Below are 19957 nucleotides of genomic sequence, written 5' to 3' on the forward strand. Positions count from 1 at the left end.
GCGGTTGGCCAGAGCAATGATTCTGGTTAGCCAGGCTAACAACTGTGTATACTGGTTTGTGGCATGCACAAGTACAAGGACCTGAGGGCTGTCTCTCAAGCTACCACAAGATGGAAGCAGCTGCCCTTTCAACATGACCAGGGTTCATTCTGTACTTAATTTTCTTCTTCACAAATGGGCCCAATAATAGCAATAAAATGGATTGCTGCAAAATACCATCAACAATTACTAATCATTGTTTAGATTTTGACTTGACCTAAATAATATATTTAGTATGATTTTCAGGAAACTAGATAAACAAATGCCATTTCACTGTATTTGGTTGATCTTCCTCAGTAAACCCCATGACCCTTTGTAGGCCTTTTGTTAGACCATAAACAAATATATATCTGGTTCTCCATTTGCTTTTCCCAAATTATCCAACAACCCTTCAGCTGATCCAAAAAGTACCCACACTGTGCTGGGAGTTATACTGGCTTAAACCTCTTTGACCATTTGCATGCTGGCCAATATAATATTGTTTTTTTTGTGCAACTTATCACCTATTCCTTCCTTAATACAAAAATGTTTGCTCATTGGCGTCAAAAAATAGCATTCATGTTGGACCATTATTTGGAAAAAACACTTGAACAGAGATTTTAAATTACATTAGAATAAAGCCCACCATTAATACATTGTCTCATCATAGTGAGAAAATATGCTAGAAATATGTGTCACAAGCTGGCAAAGTCTTAATCTGGGAAAATTAATGTTGGAATGGGGCCCCTACAGGAACTCCATATGTGCATAGTTGGCTCAAGTAAATATATACTGTATATAGGCCTAACATTAACTCCTGTGAATAGTCACTTTTCCATGTAAAGATGCTGTACACTAGGTCTAAGTTGAAACAGAGATTGGATTGGTTAGGGGATGTGAATGGTATGTCTAGGGCCTAGTATGAGTACCCAGCTAGAAGAAAACCCATGTTTTTAGATGATTCATTAATTTCACAGTATTGCAATCAGGTTACCTTTCTCTGTGGTTCACTCAAGAGGCATCATGCCCCTTAGGGGACACTTCTTTTTTTTTTACTAGCCACTCAGCAGTTTTATGAAGTCGGCTTTAGCTAGCCCAGATAGGTTCCCAATCTCCCAACCACATAACTATCTACCAAGAAGCCATTTCAGGCTATCAATCAAGTTAGAGTAGCTAGCTTCATAAAAATATTAAAATAAAACATGTATAATGTATATTTTCGAAGGCCCGGTTCCCTGGTTGAATACCCATGTTCTAAAGTCTTCCAACCTTGCCAGCAGGCATACCAGCTAAGACCAGCTATCTTAGCTGGTATGCCTTTAGAACATGGGTATTCAACCGGGGAACCCAGCCTTTGAAAATGTATTATAAATGTTTTATTTTAATGTTTTTATGAATATCGCTAGCAACAACAGACTAAACAAATTTTTAATTATAAAGAGGGAAATATCGATTTTCTAACGATGTGAACTTTAGTTCTCAACTCCTAATATGTAGCTAATTTCACTCACTGGCGTATCTGACAAGGCTTTGAAAGAGTACCAACGAGTAACGTTACCAGTCGCGGCAAGTGATGCTGGCTGCTGGTATAAGCTTTCTTGACTTGGACATTAACTTTTAAAATTCCCTGTCTTAGGTCAGTAAGGATCTCCACTTTATTTTAAGAATGTGAAGTGTCAGAATAATAGTAGAGAGAATTATTTATTTCAGATTTGATTTCTTTCATCACATTCCCAGTGGGTCACAAGTTTACATACACTCAATTATTATTTGGTAGCATTGCCTTTAAATTGTTTAACTTGGGTCAAGTGTTTTGGTTAGCCTTCCACAAGCTTCCCACAATAAGTTGCGTGAATTTTGTCCAATTCCTCCTGACAGAGCTGGTGTACCTGAGTCAGGTTTGTAGGCCTCCTTGCTCGCACACACTTTTTGAGTTCTTCCCACACATTTTCTATAGGATTGAGGTCACGGCTTTGTGATGGCCACTCCAATACCTTGACTTTGTTGTCCTTAAGACATTTTGCCACAACTTTGGAAGTATGCTTGGGGTCATTGTCCATTTGGAAGACCCATTTGCGACCAAGCTTGAACTTCCTGACAGATGTCTTGAGATGTTGCTTTAATATATCCACATAATTTTCCTGCCTCATGATGCCATCTATTTTGTGAAGTGCACCAGTCCCTCCTGCAGCAAAGCACCCCACAACATGATGCTGCCACCCCTGTGCTTCACGGTTGGGATGGTGTTCTTCGGCTTCCAAGTCTCCCCCTTTTTCCTCCAAACATAACGATGGTCATTATGGCCAAACAGTTCTATTTTATTTCATCAAACCAGAGGACATTTCATCAAAAAGTACGATCTTTGTCCCTTTATGTAGTTACAAACCGTAGTCTGGCTTTTTTTATGGCAGTTTTTGAGCAGTGGCTTCTTCCTTGCACTTTTCACACCAAAGTACATTCATCTCTAGGAGACAGAACATTTCTCCTTCCTGAGCGGTATGATGGTTGCATGGTCTCATGGTGTTTATACTTGCGTACTATTGTTTGTACAGATGAACGTGGTACCTTCAGGTGTTTGGAAATTGCTCCCAAGGATGAACCAGACTTGTGGAGGTCTACAATTTTTTTTCTGAGGTCTTGGCTGATTTCTTTTGATTTTCCCATGATGTCAAGCAAAGAGGCACTGAGTTTGAAGGTAGGCCTTGAAATACATCCACAGGTACACCTCCAGTTGACTCAAATGATGTAAATTAGCCTATAAGAAGCTTCTAAAGCCATGACATCATTTTCTAGAATTTTCCAAACTGTTTAAAGGCACAGTCAACTTAGTGTATGTAAACTGCTGACCCGCTGGAATTGTGATACAGTGAATTATAAGGGAAATAATCTGTCTGTAAACAATTGTTGGGAAAATTACTTGTGTCATGCACAAAGTAGATGTCCTAACCGACTTGCCAAAACTGTAGTTTGTTAACAAGAAATTTGTGGAGTGGTTGAAAAACAAGTTTTAATGACTCCAACCTTAGTGTATGTAAACTCCGACTTCCACTGTAGTTCAGTTCTTTCTGTTTGTATGGTTGTGAGGTATTGTTTGTTTTTGACTACCTACCTGTGTTTGACCATTGCCTGCGACCATGATTCCTGCCTTCTGCGAAGGCATAATAAACATCTGCCGTGCTCTGCGCGTGAATCTACACCTTTTTCTCCCTGAGTATTCATTACAGAATACCTTACCTAAAAACGGAATGGATTCAGCGGAGCTACAGCGGCGCCTAACCCAGCAAGGGGAGCTTATGGAGGAAATTTGACATCTTCTCCGCCAGGCTATCCCTACTCCTCCGATGCCCGGTATCATAACCCATAGCCCTCCTTCGTTCATACCCATGCCTGGAAAATATGACGGTATACCTAGGAAATGTCAGGGATTTCTGACGCAATGCAGCAAATACATTGAGCACAGCCCACTAACTTCGCCAACGACAAGAGCAGGGTGGATTTTGTTGTCTCTACTCACAGGCAAAGCCCTGGATTGGGCCACCGCCTCTTTAAAGAGGTACACTGTGTTAACAAACCTCCAAACGTGCTTCAACGCCATACAACACTCCTTCCGTGGCCTCCAACTGCTCTTAAATGCTAGTAAAACTAAATGCATGCTCTTCAACTGATCGCTGCCCTCACCCGCCCGACTAGCATCACTACTCTGGACGGTTCTGTCTTAGAATATGTGGACAACTATAAATACTTAGGTGTCTGGCTAGACTGCAAACTCTCCTTCCAGACTCACATTAAGCATCTCCAATCCAAAGTTAAATCTAGAATCGGCTTCCTACTTCGCAACAACGCCTCCTTCAGTCATGCTGCCAAACATACCCTTGTAAAACTGACTATCCTACCGATCCTTGAGACGTCATTTACAAAATAGCCTCCAACACTCTACTCAGCAAATTGGATGCAGTCTATCACAGTGCCATCTGTTTTGTCACCAAAGCCCCATATACTACCCACCACTGCGACTTGTATGCTCTCGTTGGCTGGTCCTCACTACATATTCGTCGCCAAACCCACTGGCTTCAGGTCATCTATAAGTCTTTGCTAGGTAAAGCTCCGCCTTATCTCAGCTCACTGATCACCGTAGCACGCGCTCCAGCAGGTATATTTCACTGGTCATCCCCAAAGCCAACACCTCCTTTGGCCGCCTTTCCTTCCAGTTCTCTGCTGGAAATGACTGGAACGAATTGCAAAAATCCCTGAAAAGGGAGACTTATATCCCTTATATCCCTCACGAACTTTAAGCCTCAGCTGTCAGAGCAGCTTACCGATCACTGCAGCTGTACACAGCTCATCTGTAAATAGCCCATCCAACCAACTACATACCTCATCCCCATATTTGTTTTTGTTTTTCTGCTCTTTTGCACACCTGTATTTCTACTTGCACATCCTCATCTGCACATCTATCACTCCAGTGTAAATTGCTAAATTGTAATTACTTCGCCACTATTGGCCTATTTATTGCCTTACCTCCCTTACTTCATTTGCACAAACTGTATACAGATTTTTCTATTGTGTTATTGACTGTACGTTTGTTTATCCCATGTGTAACTCTGTGTTGTTTTTGTCGCACTGCTTTGCTTTATCTTGGCCAGGTCGCAGTTGTAAATGAGAACTTGTTCTCAACTGGCCTACCTGGTTAAATAAAGGTGAAATTTAAAAAAAGGTATTCGATCATTCTCCCTCCGGTCGTCCTATAGAAGACCTCCTCATAGAACTTCAACAAGGATGCAATTCAGCTGCCTGTCACGCCTTGACCATAGAGAGCTTTTATTCTCTATGTCGGTGAGGTCGGGGTGTGATTTAGGGTGGGTCATCTAGACGTTTATATGTCGATGTTGGCCTGTTATGGTTCCCAATCAGAGGCAGCTGTTTATCGTTGTCTCGGATTGGGGATCATATTTAGGCAGCCATTTCCCCTTTGTGCTTTGTGGGATCTTGTGTTTGTGTAGCTGCTTGTGAGTAGTCCAGAACGTCACGTTTCGTTTGTGCTTGTTTGTTTGTTTGGTGAGTTTCTATTTATTAAAATATGTGGAACTCTATGCACGCTGCGCCGTGGTCCATTCCTTATGACGAACGTGACCGAAAAACCCACCACCTCAACTGGACCAAGCAGCGTGCTCGGGAGGAGATGGAATCCTGGTCTATAGAGGAGGTTGAGGAGAGAATAGACTGGACTTGGGAGGATGTATTGGCGAGATATGAACGCCTACCGGGGAAGCAGACGGAGGCACGAAAGAGGATCAACGACGACTCCAGGGTTCGTAACCAAGACGCAAGCACGAGAGGCAGCCCCCAAACATTTTTTGGGGAGGGGCACACGGGGTGGTTGGCAGAGCCAGGTTTCAGACCAGAGCCAACTCCCCGAACTCGCTTTAAGGAGCGTGTGACCGTTCAGGCACCATGTTATGCGGTGATACGCACTGTGTCTCCAGTGCGTATTCACAGCCCCGGTGCGATCAGTGTCAGCTCTCCGCTCTTGCCGTGCAAAAATGAGCATCCAGCCAGGACGGGTTGTGCCGGCTCAGCGCTCCTGGTCTCCAGTATGCCTCCTCGGACCAGAATATCCTGCTCCGGCTCTACGTGCTGTATCCCCAGTGCGTCTTCACAGCCCAGTGCGTTCTGTGCCAGCTTCCCGTACTTGCCGGGCTGGAGTGAGCATCCAGCCAGGACGGGTTGTGCCAGCTCTGCGCTCTAGACCTCCAGTGCGCCTCCACAGTCCAGTGCGTCCTGTGCCTCCTCCCCGCACTCGCCCTGAGGTGCGTGTCATCAGCCCGGTGCTACCTGTACCGGTCCCACGCATCAGGTCTCCAGTGCGCCTCCACAGTCCAGTACGTCCTGTGCCTTCTCCCCGCACTCACCCTGAGGTGCGTGTCATCAGCCCGGTGCTACCTGTACCGGTCCCACGCATCAGGTCTCCAGTGCGCCTCCACAGTCCAGTACGTCCTGTGCCTTCTCCCCGCACTCGCCCTGAGGTGCGTGTCATCAGCCCGGTGCCACCTGTACCAGTCCCACGCATCAGGCCTTCAGTGCTCCTCAACAGTCCAGTACGTCCTGTGCCTCCTCCCCGCACTCGCCCTGAGGTCCGTGTAATCAGCCCGGTACCACCTGTACTGGTCCCATGCATCAGGCCTCCAGTGGGCCTCCACAGTCCAGTACGTCCTGTGCCTCCTCCCTGCACTCGCCCTGAAGTGCGTGTCATCAGCCTGGTTCCACCTGTACCCGTCCAGAGCTTCCGGCGACAGTTCCCAGTCCGGAGCTTCCGGCGACAGGTCCCAGTCCGGGGCTTCCGGCGACAGTTCCCAGTTCGGAGCTTCCGGCGACGTTTCACAGTCCGGAACTTCCAACGACGGTCCACAGTCCGGAACCTCCTACGACGGTCCACTGTCCGGAACCTCCTACGGCGGTCCGCGGTCCGGAACCTCCTGAGACGGTCTGCGGTCCGGAGCCTCCAGCGGGGGTTCCCAGTCCGGAGCCTCCAGCGGGGGTTCCCAGTCCGGAGCCTCCAGCGGGGGTTCCCAGTCCGGAGCCTCCAGCGGGGGTTCCCAGTCCGGAGCCTCCTGCGAGGGTTCCCAGTCCGGAGCCTCCGGCGACGATCTACGGTCCGGAGTCCCCGGCGACGATCTATGGTCCGCTTCCTCCGGCGACAATCCACGGTCCGGCGCCCTTGGCCACGATCTACGGTCCGGAGTATTCGGCGACGATTCACGGTCCGATTCCTCTGATGACGTGTCCACGAGCGGAGTGGGTACTTCGCCCCGCACCAGAGCCGCCCCCGACGGTGGATGCCCACCCGGACCCTCCCATATTGAGTCAGGTTTTGCGACCGGAGTCCGCACCTTTGGGGGGGGGGGGGGGGGGGGGGGGGTACTGTTACACCCTGACCATAGAGAGCTTTTATTCTCTATGTTGGTGAGGTCGGGGTGTGAATTAGGGTGGTCATCTAGGCGTTTATATGTCGATGTTGGCCTCTGTTTCCCAATCAGAGGCAGCTGTTTATCGTTGTCTCTGATTGGGGATCATATTTAGGCAGTCATTTCCCCTTTGTGCTTTGTGGGATCTTGTGTTTGTGTAGCTGCCTGTGAGTAGTCCAGAACGTCACGTTTCTTTTTTTTGTTTTGTTTGTTTTGTTTGGTGAGTTTCTATTTATTAAAATATGTGGAACTCTACGCACGCTGCGCCTTGGTCCATTCCTTATGACGAACGTGACACTGCCAAGTATGCCCTCGAGTTCCGCACCATGGCTACAGGGAGTGGATGGAATGAGGCTGCTTTACTCACCGTCTACCGAAGAGGGCTCAAAGGGAACTTCAGGCGGAGCTGGCCTGTAGAGATGACCTTCAGGATTTAAATCAATACATTCGTATGTCCGCCGACCCCCGAAGAACTCTGCCACCCAGGGATCCGAAACCTTCTCTTTCCATGATTCCGTCATCCCGTCCGAGTCTTCCAGAGCCCATGCAGTTGGGCCATGCTCCTCTCTCGTGTATCAAAGTCAAAAGCGGATCCAAGAAGGGCTCTGCATTTACTGTGGAGGGAAAGATCATCTACTCAGCCATTGCCCTGTTCGCCCCCCACGGAGGGATGAGAAAGGGTCCCCCCGCTGCCATGCAGGTAGCTGTGTCCTTATTTCTAAATATCTCCCAGAAGCAATTCTCCATCCCAGTATTGATAACCGTGAAGGGAGTTATCAAGTAAGTAGAAGGCTTGATAGATTCAGGAGCAGCAGGTCATTTTATCGATCACCAGCTAGTACAAGCGCTTGACATTAATCTAACACCTGTCACCCCTCCCTTAAGGATTAACACCCTGGACGGGCAGCCATTGGGCACGGGCTTCATCACGCACCTGACACAGAGCGTCACCCTACAGATTGACGTCTTCCACACCGAAACCATTCGACTCATGGAACTCTCATCCCCCAAACAGCCACTCATCCTTGGACACCCCTGGCTTTGTAGTCGTGAACCTGCCATCTCGTGGCAACAAGGTGATCTACTGTCCTGGTCTTTACCTGATTCTCCAGTTGTCTCAGCCTACCCTGTAGAGCAACCACCATTGAGGACTCAGCAGTGCCACCCACCATACCATCTGAATATGCCCAGTACAGAAATGTCTTCAGCAAAGTCAAGGCCTCCACTCTGCCACCACATCGCCCAGGAGACTGTGCTATTGACTTACTCCCTGGAGTGTCCCCACTGAAGGACTGTGTTTACCCCCTATCTATCCCAGAAAATGAGGCAATGGAGAACTACATTTGATGAATCACTCAAACGGTTTCATTCATCCTTCTTCTTCCCCGGCTGCGTCCAGCTTCTTATTCATTGAAAAAAATGACGGTGGGCTCCGTCCGTGTGTTGATTATCATTTCCTGAATGACGTCACGGTCAAGAACCATTCCCTCTGATCCCAGCGACCCTTGAACAAGTGGGCCGCGCCAACATCTAAACTAAACTTGACCTGCGAAGTGCATACAACCTTGTCCGTATACGTGAAGGCAACGAATGGAAGATGGCCTTTATCACCACTCGAGAGCACTACGAATACCCGGTCATGCTCTACAGCCTTTCGAACGCCGCCGCCATATTCCAATCCTTTATGAACGAGGTTTCCAGGATATGATCAACCGCTTTCTCATCGTCTACATTGATGACATCCTGATTTACTCCTACTCCCTGAAGAAACACACACAGCATGTGCAAAAGGTTCTTCAATGGCTCCTTGACCATAACCTTTATGTGAAGACTGAAAAGAGTGCCTTCCACGTAACCTTGGTAAACTTCCTCGGCTTCGTACTGACACCTGGAGGGGTCAGCATGGATGAGAACAAACCCACTACCGTTAAGTAACTCGTTTTAACGTTTTATTGGGTTCTCCAACTTCTATCGTCGGAACTTTAGTTCTACCGCTGCTCCTCTCACTGCCCTTACCAGACAAAATACCCTTCAATGGACTGATACCGCCCTGACTGCGTTCAACAACTTGACACACCTCTTGACCTTAGCTCCTGTCCTTTGCCAACCTGATCCGACCCTTCCTTTCACACTGGAGGTGGATGCCTCCGAAGTAGGAGCCATACTCTCTCAGCGGGTGGGAACACCTCCCAAATCACATCCCTGTGCCTTCTTCTCCAGGAAGTTATCCCCGCTGAGAGGAATTACGATGTGGGGTACAGAACTCCTCGCCATCAAGATGGCCCTCGAGGAGTGGCGCCACTGGTTGGAGGGCACACAACATCCCTTTCTCGTCCTAACAGATCATGGTAAACTGATCTGGAATATATCAGAGGGGCCAAGAGGTTTAACTCCAGACAAGCCCGCTGGGCTCTCTTCACACGCTTCCATTTTCATGTTACTTACATCCTTGGAAAGAAACGTAAAAGCTGATGCTCTCTCCTGTCAGTTTGACCTTCTGACCAATAACTCAGACCCGACACCCATTCTTCCTTCCTCTTGCATTATGGGACCGGTACAGTGGGAGGTTCACTCTGCCATACAAGAAGCCCTAACCTCAGACCCGGCTCCTCCTGAGACACCAGTTGGGAGGAGTTACGTACCAGCAGCTGTTAGACCCCAACTGATGCAATGGTGCCACACGTCCTTGGGGTCAGGACATTCGGGCATTACACGAACCACCAACCTTCTAGCCCGGAAGTTCTGGTGGTCCTCACTGGCATCCGATGTAAGGGATTACATAGTCTCATGTCCAGTCTGTGCCCAAACCAAAAGCCCTTCTCTCCCTTCCGGGAAGCTTTAAACTTTGCCAATCCCTCACAGACCCTGGTCCCACGTAGCTGTTGAATTCATCACAGGCATTCCTGAATCCTCTGGTAACACCACCATCCTTGTCATAGACCGTTTTTCAAAAATGTGTCATCTGGTTCCCCTTCCTCATTTACCTAACACCATGGAATTGTCTGAGTGTATGTTTCAGCGGGTGTTCCATCTGTATGGGATTCCCAGAGGACATTGTCTCTGACCACGGGGCCCCAGTTTGTCTCCCGGGTGTGGCGAGCTTTCTGTGACCGACTGGGGGTCGCCCTAAACCTCTCCTCCGGGTACCACCCCCAGACCAACAGGCAGACGGAATGACTGAACCAAGAAATAGGGAAGTATCTCTGCCAACAATGTTCTGCCTCTCCACACGACTGAAGTCGTTATACGGTCAGGGCCGAATACGCTCAGAACTCACTCATGCACTCACTCATTCCCTCCTCCTTACTATATTTCAGTGTGTTCTTGGTTACCAACCAACCCATGTTTCCCTGGGAGGTGTAGCCTGGTACTGTCCCAGCTGTCGACGACTGGTTTCGGCGTAGTGAGAGGGAATGGGAGACCGCTCACCAGCATCTGCAGGAAGCCTCTAATACCCAGAAATGCTTTGCCGACAGACGCCGCCGACCTTCGCCACTCTTTCATCCTGGGCAGTATGTGTGGCTCTCTACCAGAGACATCCACCTCCCCTGCAAAAAGTTCTGTCCTCGCTTCATTGGTCCCTTCAAGATAACCCATCGCATCAACCCTATCATGTACCGCCTCCAGTTAACCCGTCAGTATAAAATCTCCTCGTCCTTCCATGGGTCTCTGTTAAAACCGGTCACCTCCAGTCCTCTTCATCCTCCAGTCTCTACCCGCAGTGCGCCCCCACCATTGGACATCAGAGGGGAACCTGCCTACGCCATACGGGCCATCCTTGATTCCAAAGTCCTGAGAGGTCGCACCCACTACGTAGTGGACTGGGAAGGTTATGGGCCTGAAGACCGGTCCTGGGTCCCCGATCAAGACATCCTCTACACAGAGATGATTCAGGCATTTCACCATAACCGTCTGGACATCAGCCTCGACGCAGAACATCGGGTCAGTTCCCGACCTCGTCGAACCAACCTGCCGGACCTAGCCCCTCAGGTAGGCGTCCGGGGGGTACTGTAAGGTTTTTCTTTTCTTAGTCAACCTTGTGTTCTTTTTCTTTGTGTTCTTGAACGTAGCCCCGTCTCTCATTTTTGTGTCAGTTTTTCACCTGGTCTCATCCAGCTCTCCCTGTGTCTCCCTATTTAGTTATTTCTGTTTGTATGGTTGTGAGGTATTGTTTGACTAATAATGAAAAAAACTGTTTACCTACCAGATCTATGCAGTTTAAAATGTTGATTACTTGTCCTTGCCAATGTCATTCATCGGATGGTAAGACAAGACATATGGAAAGAAACATGTTTTGCAAACATACTATGGGGGTCACTGGTTTCCCTGGGCAGGGTTCCCTGGGCAAGAAAAGGTTGAAGACCCCTGCTTTAGAAAAGCAAGCAATAACTAAATGTACTGAATAAGACTCACATTCCTTTCAATCTTTTACCCAGATTTTAGCAGAGATGCAGAGAAGCATATTGTAAGGTTCTGCTTTTCTTTTCTTAGTCAACCTTGTGTTATTTTTCATTGGGTTCTTGAACGTAGCCCTGTTTCTTTGTGTTCTGGAACGTAGCCCTGTCTTTCATTTTTGTTAATTAATTTCACCTGTGTTCATTTCTCACCTGGTCTCATCAGCTCCCTATTTAGTTTAGTTCTTTCTGTTTGTATGGTTGTGAGGTATTGTTTGTTTTTGACTACCTACCTGTGTTTGACCATTGCCTGCGACCATGATTCCTGCCTTCTGCGAAGGCGTAATAAACATCTGCCGCGCTCTGCGCATGAATCTACACCTTTTTCTCGCTGAGCATTCATTATAGAATACCTCACCTAAAAACGCAATCGATTCAGCAGAGCTACAGTGGCGCCTAACACAGCAAGAGGAGCGTGTGGAGTATTCATAACACATATTTAGCTTCTTTACAAAAAAAATGCCACCAGTCAGAAGGCTACAGACAGCTCAAGAGGTTTGCTTAGATATGCAGGAAAATATACATATTTTACATAGACTTAAGCATAATGATTATATGGGTATTTGAAAAAATGCGAAATTCTCAATTATGGACGGGGGCCTAGCCCCCCTCAGGACCACCCCGCAGCCATCCTCATTTACTTTGTTCCCCTTCAGATGTTTTGGGGTGCATGATGCCCCTGGTTCACTCCACCTTTAAAAAGTTGACTCCTTATGGCCCGAGTGTTTTCTTAATGCAACAGATGGGCAATATTGAAGAACCTCAACGCCAGTACAGTGTTCTTCCGTGCTCAATAAGTGCAGTCATCTCGGTGTAGCGTGCTTACGTATGCGTCAGTAATTTTCAGACGACTCCAGCAAATTGACTGCGTAAAACTCCAAGAAGAGGGTGTTTGTACATTTTGGTACTGTATTTGGGACACAACTTATCGGAACATATTTTACGTTGTGTGAATGTAGATGCTTCATGTATATACCTATTTAAATACTCTCCCAGACTATCTGGAAACAACGAAGCCGCTTGTTCTTAAACCATCGACATGTTCAAGCGCGGATCTAAAAAACGACGGTCGAATCGCTCGGTAAGTAGAATGGCCAGAACTACAGGTTAAAACATTGTACTTAGTTTTTTGGTTTTTCAGTCCGTGGTATAGGCCTACTGTTACTGTTATCTGGAACGCACTTAAGACATTATTGACATAAAATAGCTTTTCGAAGTGTATCTAGTTAACTTACAAATAAAGATAATCAAAGTTGGCAGAACAAAATAGGCTATGTGGTTGTTTTTTGCTAACGTTGTGTTATTCGGATTGGTTATAGACCTGCCTATGCGTTATGATATAATTGGACAAGTTACTTTACTTCTCTTGATTTAGTTTACAAATATTCCGTTCTTTGTTTTCTGAGTTGAGATGAATCATGGTTGCGTGGGAGGGGCGTACGGTCATCTACGTCATTGGCATTTACCTGCACAGGTTAGGTAGGCAAATTATAGCCCAAAGTATAGCCTACCACTCACCGACCCCAGCCCGCACACTCAAGGGAGCTCTGTGTGACACACACTCATATCGCTTTTAAAATGTAAACACACTTGTTGCTCAAAGGCAAGGTAGTCTTTAAAAATGTTTATATTTAAGAACATTGACTCACCAATGCATTTGAGTTTACACCTACGACTAGTGCCAGGGAGGACATTGTTTTTTGTCTGTAAGGGAGTTGAACCATTCAGTCATGGAGGACTAGTATAGCTGTTGTTATACTAAACATCTGGCTTCTAGCAGACTTGGAGCATTTCCAATGCCCTTAAAAGTGAATCCCACTATAATTATACTGGGCTGTTGGCATGTGGAACTCGTCACACACAACGGATCCACACTATGGTCCCATTTAGGGTCTGCTGTATTCATGACTGCTCTGTATCTACAGTATCGATTCTATAAGAACTTCAGTAGAAGTTGAAATGTTATGTGGACATTATATAAGACATTCATACATACACATTTTAAAGAGTTATTATTGCAATTTCAAGAAGGCACATAAAAAGGCATATCCAGGGAGTACGTGTCTCCTTTCCTCTGAAGGAGCTTCCAAAATGTGAATAAAGCTTTTAGTCAGCGTCATTTTAGTAGACTGAAGCAATCCTCCCACTGGAAACTAAAAACACAGGTAGTTAAGACATGCAAAAGCTGCAGAATTATGCCTACTAAGTTTTGTCATGAATCACTTGAAAGGGTGGTTTTGAGGTCAAGACACAACACAGTACGCCAGCTGGTGAGTTTAGTTGGTGTCAGCCTCTCTTAGTCAAAGAGAGGATACATTTTCAGGAAGCAATAAAAGCATTCTTTGCAGAAAATATATCCCTGACTGAAGTACTTCTTTTAAATCCCTATTGACGACAACAAATATAATCCCAGGTGTACAGTAGATGCATTTGAGGTAAACACCTGATCACCTTATCAACTTGCATCACAAAAGGTACAGAACCTGTGAATTGCAAAGATAAACAAAAGGCTATATGATGTTAACATGCAGTATGGTATTGTCAGCTCTCAAAAGGGATGGGGATGTGTTCCTGACCGTTCCCGAGAGAAGAGAAAGATGGTTAGATGAAGCGTTCCCTGCAGGCTGTGTGTTTGATGTATCCAGCCCAGTGAGGAGTGTAACAACTCAACCCAGCATGCCTTTAGTGATTTAGGCTGCACAGGCCTGTGACCCCTGACCCCTGTTAACGTTGAACTCCTCAAACACAGCGAGAAAACTATACGTAAAACATTCTGTTTTATGACTAAGCTAAACACCCTGCTGGCTCCATTCCAGCATCTGTTCTTATATGCATTGTAACAATGTTACTATATAGTTACATTGTTATAACATGAGTATAAGGAGGGGTGAAAGTAGAATACATTACTTCCCGGTAAGGGACCTCGTATGCGTGCACGTGCTTGTCAAATAATCACTTCAGGGCTCCTTTACTAAGCTACCCGCGCATGTTTATTAGTGATAGGAAGTTCGGCTCTTTTTAAGGACTCTGAACTTTTCGACTCGTTCAGTCAAAATAACAAATCTTTCAACCCATTTAGTTCATTTGAGTCAGTAAGGCCTAATGCCCAGAGCACGTAGTAGTGCCCGCAACCAGACTAGATTGTGAACGACTCTTGGCGCAATGCATTGCTTGACTGCCGTGAGGGTGATAAGCACAATGTTGTTTGTGAACTGCAGCCCCCCAAATGAATCCTCTCGAGTTTGAGTTTGTTGAGCAGAGGCTATGTATGTTTTGGTTCTACAAAGCTGTGTCCATCGTAACATTCAATAATCAATTCATTGCATTCATTCTTGCAAAATGCGATCAATTATGAGTTCTAAACATGTATTTTTCTTCTCTACACTCATGATCTATTTATTCCCTGCGTGCATAATGACAGACAGTTGGTGGTCGGAGCACGTGTCTGGAGCCGTTGAGCTAGAGGAGGGTGTATTAATCCTGCTGTAGGGCTCATAGCGGCCAGCACTAGCAGGACTAACGAACAACTAAAATGAAGTCCCTCCGAAAAACGATTCATGACTCTCGAGTCAGTAAAAAGAGTTGTTAAAAAAACAAAACAATAGTTTGCGATCTGCACATCACTAACATACATCCACCTAGTGTACAAAACATTAAGAACACCTCTTTCCATGACATAGACTGACCAGGTGAATCCAGGTGAAAGCTATGATCCCTTATTGATGTCACTTGTTAAATCCACTTCATTAGTGTAGATGAAGGGTAGGAGACAGGTTAAATAAGTCTTGAGACAATTGAGACATTGCTTCTGTATGTGTGCCATGAAGAGGGTGAATGGGAAAGACAATAGATTTAAGTGCCTTTGAACTGAGTATGTTAGTAGGTGCCAGACCCACCGGTTTGTGTCAAGAACTGTAACGCTGCTGGGTTTTTCATGCTCAACAGTTTCCCGTGTGTCTCAAGAATGGTCCACCACCCAAAGGAAATCCAGCCAACTAGACACAACTGTGGGACATGGGTCAGCATCCCTGTAGAACGCTTTCGACACTTTGGAGAGTCCATGCCCTGACGAATTGAGGCTGTTCTGAGGGCAAAAGGGGGGGTGCAACTCAATATTACGAAGGTGTTTCTAATGTTTTGTACACTCATTGTATTTTCAGCCTCCAAACAGTGGTGAATGGAAAGAAACATCTGTTACACAACATTTTGGCAATTGTCATTGCGCTCTTAGAAGAAAAGGTGTTATCCAGAACCTATAATGGTTCTTCTGCATTTCCCAATAGAAAAACCCTTTTGAAGAACCGTTTTTTGATCCAGGTAGAACCTTTTTCGGTTCCATGATGAACCCTTTCCACAGAGGGTTCTACATGGAACCCAAAAGGGTTCTAACTGAAACCAAAAATGTTTCTGTTACGGGGACAGCAAAATAACAATTTTGGAACCCTTTTTTCTAAAAGTGCAGGCCAGAATTTATGCATCCACCGCTGTCCGCGTGTCTCGGCCACTCATCTCTGCCTTGTCAAAATGTCAGTGTTCTCGTTGAACCACATCACATTTTGGAGTGTAGGCTATACCACCCGTTTTCAAGACCATTCGCACATTTTAATGAGGTAATGATAAATAGTTGTATAATAACTGAAGGCTTTTTTGATTTTGTTTTTAATTATTGTGATAGGCTCATGTTTTTACCGGTACGGCGTACCCCCAATATTTATTTTACCAGGACATAGTACCCCAAAGTGTTACCCAAATTGCCATTACAGTCGTGGTCAAAAGTTTTGAGAATGACAAATAATAATTTCCATAAAGTTAGCTGCTTCAGTGTCTTTAGATATTTTTGCAAGATGTTACTATGTAATACTATGTATAATTACAAGCATTTCATAAGTGTCAAAGGCTTTTTATTGACAATTACATAAAGTTCATGCAATGAGTCAATATTTGCAGTGTTGACCCTTCTTTTTCAAGACCTCTGCAATCCCCCCTGGCATGCTGTCAATTAACTTCTGGGCCACATCCTGACTGATGGCAGCCCATTCTTGCATAATCAATGTTTGGAGTTTGTCAGAATTTGTGGGTTTTTGTTTGTCCACCCGCCTCTTGATGCCCCAAACAATCGGAAAGGGGATTCATCAGAGAAAATGACTTTACCCCAGTCCTCAGCAGTCCAATCCCTGTACCTTTTTCAGAATATCAGTCTGTCCTTGATGTTTTTCCTGGAGAGAAGTGGCTTCTTTGCTGCCCTTCTTGACATCAGGCTATCCTCCAAAAGTCTGCGCCTCACTGTGCGTGCAGATGCACTCACACCTGCCTGCTGCCATTCCTGAGAAAGCTCTGTATTGGTGGTGCCCCGATCCCGCAGCTGAATCAGCTTTAGGAGACGGTCCTGGCGCTTGCTGAACTTTCTTGGGCGCCCTGAAGCCTTCTTCACAACAATTGAACCGCTCGCCTTGAAGTTTTCGATGATCCTATAAATGGTTGATTTAGGTGCAATCTTACTGGCAGCAATATCCTTGCCTGTGAAGCCTTTTTGTGCAAAGCAATGATGACGGCACGTGTTTCCTTGCAGGTAACATTGTTGACAGAGGAAGAACAATGATTCCAAGCACCACCCTCCTTTTGAAGCTTCCAGTCTGTCATTCAAACTCAATCAGCATGACAGAGTGATCTCCAGCCTTGTCCTCGTCAACACTCACACCTGTGTTAACGAGAGAATCACTGACATGATGTCAGCTGGTCCTTTTGTGGCAGGGCTAGAATACAGTGGAAATGTTTTTGGGGGATTCAGTTCATTTGCATGGCAAAGAAGGACTTTGCAATTAATTGCAATTCATCTGATCACTCTTCATAACATTCTGGAGTATATGCAAATTGCCATCATACAAACTGAGGCAGCAGACTTTGTGGAAATGTATATTTGTCATTCTCAAAAACTTTTGGGCCACGACTGTATATGACTATGATGGCACTAGTCAGCTTTTAGGTTCAACCCTTTACCTAAATATCTGTGGCCCTCCCAATCTATCTGAGTGCTGTGTTCACATAGCCATAACATGCATGAGCCTGAGAACAAACACACAATATCTGATCCCCACCTTGTAATAACAAAAAAAATGCTTTTTAGTTAAAGATGATATCAAGGTCATAGGCAGTAACTAAAGTAGGATGTGTGTAAACAGTTGAAGTCAGTAGTTGACATACACCTTAGCCAAATACATTTAAACTCAGTTTTTCACAATTCTTCACATTTAATCCGAGTAAAAATTCCCTGTCTTAGGTCAGTTAGGATCACCACTTTATTTTAAGAATGTGAAATCTCAGAATAATAGTAGAGAGAATGATTTATTTCAGCTTTTATTTCTTTCATCACATGCCCAGTGGTCAGAAGTTTACATACACTCAATTAGTATTTGGTAGCATTGCCTTTAAATTGTTTAACTTGAGTCAAATGTTTTGGGTAATTTTGACCCATTCCTCCTGACAGAGCTGCTGTAACTGAGTCAGGTTTGTAGGCCTCCTTGCCCGCACACACTTTTTCAGTTCTACCCACAAATGTTCTATCTGATTGATGTCAGTGCTTTGTGATGGCCACTCCAATACCTTGACTTTGTTGTCCTTAAGCCATTTTGCCACAACTTTGGAAGTATGCTTTGGGTCATTGTCCATTTGGAAGACCCATTTGCGACCAAGCTTGATCTTCCTGACTGATGTCTTGAGATGTTGCTTCAATATATCCACATAATTGTCCATCTTCATTATGCCATCTATTTTGTGAAGTGCACCAGTCCCTCCTGCAGCAAAGCACCCCACAACATGATGCTGCCACCCCCGTGCTTCACGGTTGGGATGGTGTTCTTCGGCTTGCAAGCCCCCCCCTTTTTCCTCCAAACATAACGATGGTCAATATGGCCAAATAGTTATATTTTTGTTTCATCAGACCAGAGGACATTTCTCCAAAAGGTACGATCTTTGTCCCCATGTGCAGTTGTAAACCGTAGTCTAGTTTTTTTAATGACGGTTTTGGAGCAGTGGCTTCTTCCTTGCTGAGCGGCTTTTCAGGTTATGTTGATATAGGACTCGTTTTACTGTGGATATAGATATTTTCGTAACCGTTTCCTCCAGAATCTTCACACGGACCTTTGCTGTTGTTCTGGGATTGATTTGCACTTTTCGCACCAAAGTACGTTCATCTCTAGGAGACAGAACGCATCTTCTTCCTGAGCAGTATGATGACTGCGTGGTCCCATGGTGTTTATACTTGCGTACTATTGTTTGTACAGATGATCGTGGTAACATCAGGCGTTTGGAAATTGCTCCCAAGGATGAACCAGACTTGTGGAGGTCCACAATTTTTTTCTGAGATCTTAGATGATTTCTTTTGATTTTCCCATAATGTCAAGCAAAGAGGCACTGAGTTTGAAGGTAGGCCTTGAAATACATCCACAGGTACACCTCCAGTTGACTCAAGTGATGTCAATTAGCCTATCAGAAGCTTCTAAAGCCATGACATAATTTTCTGGAACTTTCCAAGCTGTTTAAAGGCACAGTCAACTTAGTGTATGTAAACTTCTGGCCCACTGGAATTGTGATACAGTGAATTATAAGTGAAATAATATCTCTGTAATCAATTGTTGGAAAAATGATGTGTGTAATGCACAAAGTAGATGTCCTAACCGACTTGCCAAAACTATAGTTTGTTAACAAGAAATTTGTGGAGTGGTTGAAAAACTAGTTTTAATGACTCCAACCTTGTGAATGTAAACGTCTGACTTCAACTGTACGTCACACATGCAGTTTATTACCTCACTTCCTTCGTCAGCAGTCCCCACCCATCACATCCCCTACTTCAGATCGCAAAATAGCCCAACCCACTGCAGGGCCATAAACCTGAAGTATGTCATCTCTTTCTAAGAAATGTGAAGGAAACGCATGAAACCCACAATAATCCACAGTACTTTGACTTAGTATGTGAGAGTTTTCTTGACATCATCTCCTTCACATGTTCTCTAGCACATGATGCATTTCTCTTTGTGGCTCTTGTCTTCATTCAAGGAAAAATAAGCTAAAGGAGCCAAAGTTGTATGATGGATCTGAAGTTTCCATTACAAACTTTATTCGTCATGGTAATGATATGCAGATAACATCCCCTCTCTCTCTGTTTGCACCATGGAGTTAATTAGAACCAGATTGGCAGGTTTGGATGCATTTCTTTCTGGATCAGTTTACAGATGGGACTGTTCTAATACCGGCTTTTACTCCATGAGCAGAATGGATCAGCTTTTTGAGGATGGAGTTTGACCTTGTGTTTCTTGTTTATGCACTATTATAAAGGCATTTATATGCAGTACATAAATTCATGGCCTACAACCATTATCTGAACAAATGACTCCTGGCCTTGATCAACTCACATAAATCTTTACATTGATTTTAAGGTCAGAGAGCAGTGTGCTTTTATCGTCAATATGTTTGGGATTTCACTGCTGAGTACAGTGCATTCGGAAAGTATTCAGACCCTTAGAACTT

At 45.2% G+C, this 19957-nt stretch overlaps 1 protein-coding gene across 1 annotated transcript in view; it reads left to right on the forward strand.

Annotated features, from left to right (window-relative positions):
• Window positions 1-12235: 12235 nt before the first annotated feature.
• Window positions 12236-19957, forward strand: part of LOC129829861 (prickle-like protein 1) — a 46566-nt gene continuing 38844 nt past the window's right edge. Inside the window, exon 1 of the mRNA XM_055891844.1 lies at window positions 12236-12515. Coding sequence (XP_055747819.1) covers window positions 12474-12515 — 42 coding nt within the window. The 5' untranslated portion in view covers window positions 12236-12473. The remainder of the gene's footprint in view (window positions 12516-19957) is intronic.

The sequence above is a fragment of the Salvelinus fontinalis genome, chromosome 31, assembly GCF_029448725.1.
Source record: "Salvelinus fontinalis isolate EN_2023a chromosome 31, ASM2944872v1, whole genome shotgun sequence".
NCBI lineage: Eukaryota > Metazoa > Chordata > Actinopteri > Salmoniformes > Salmonidae > Salvelinus > Salvelinus fontinalis.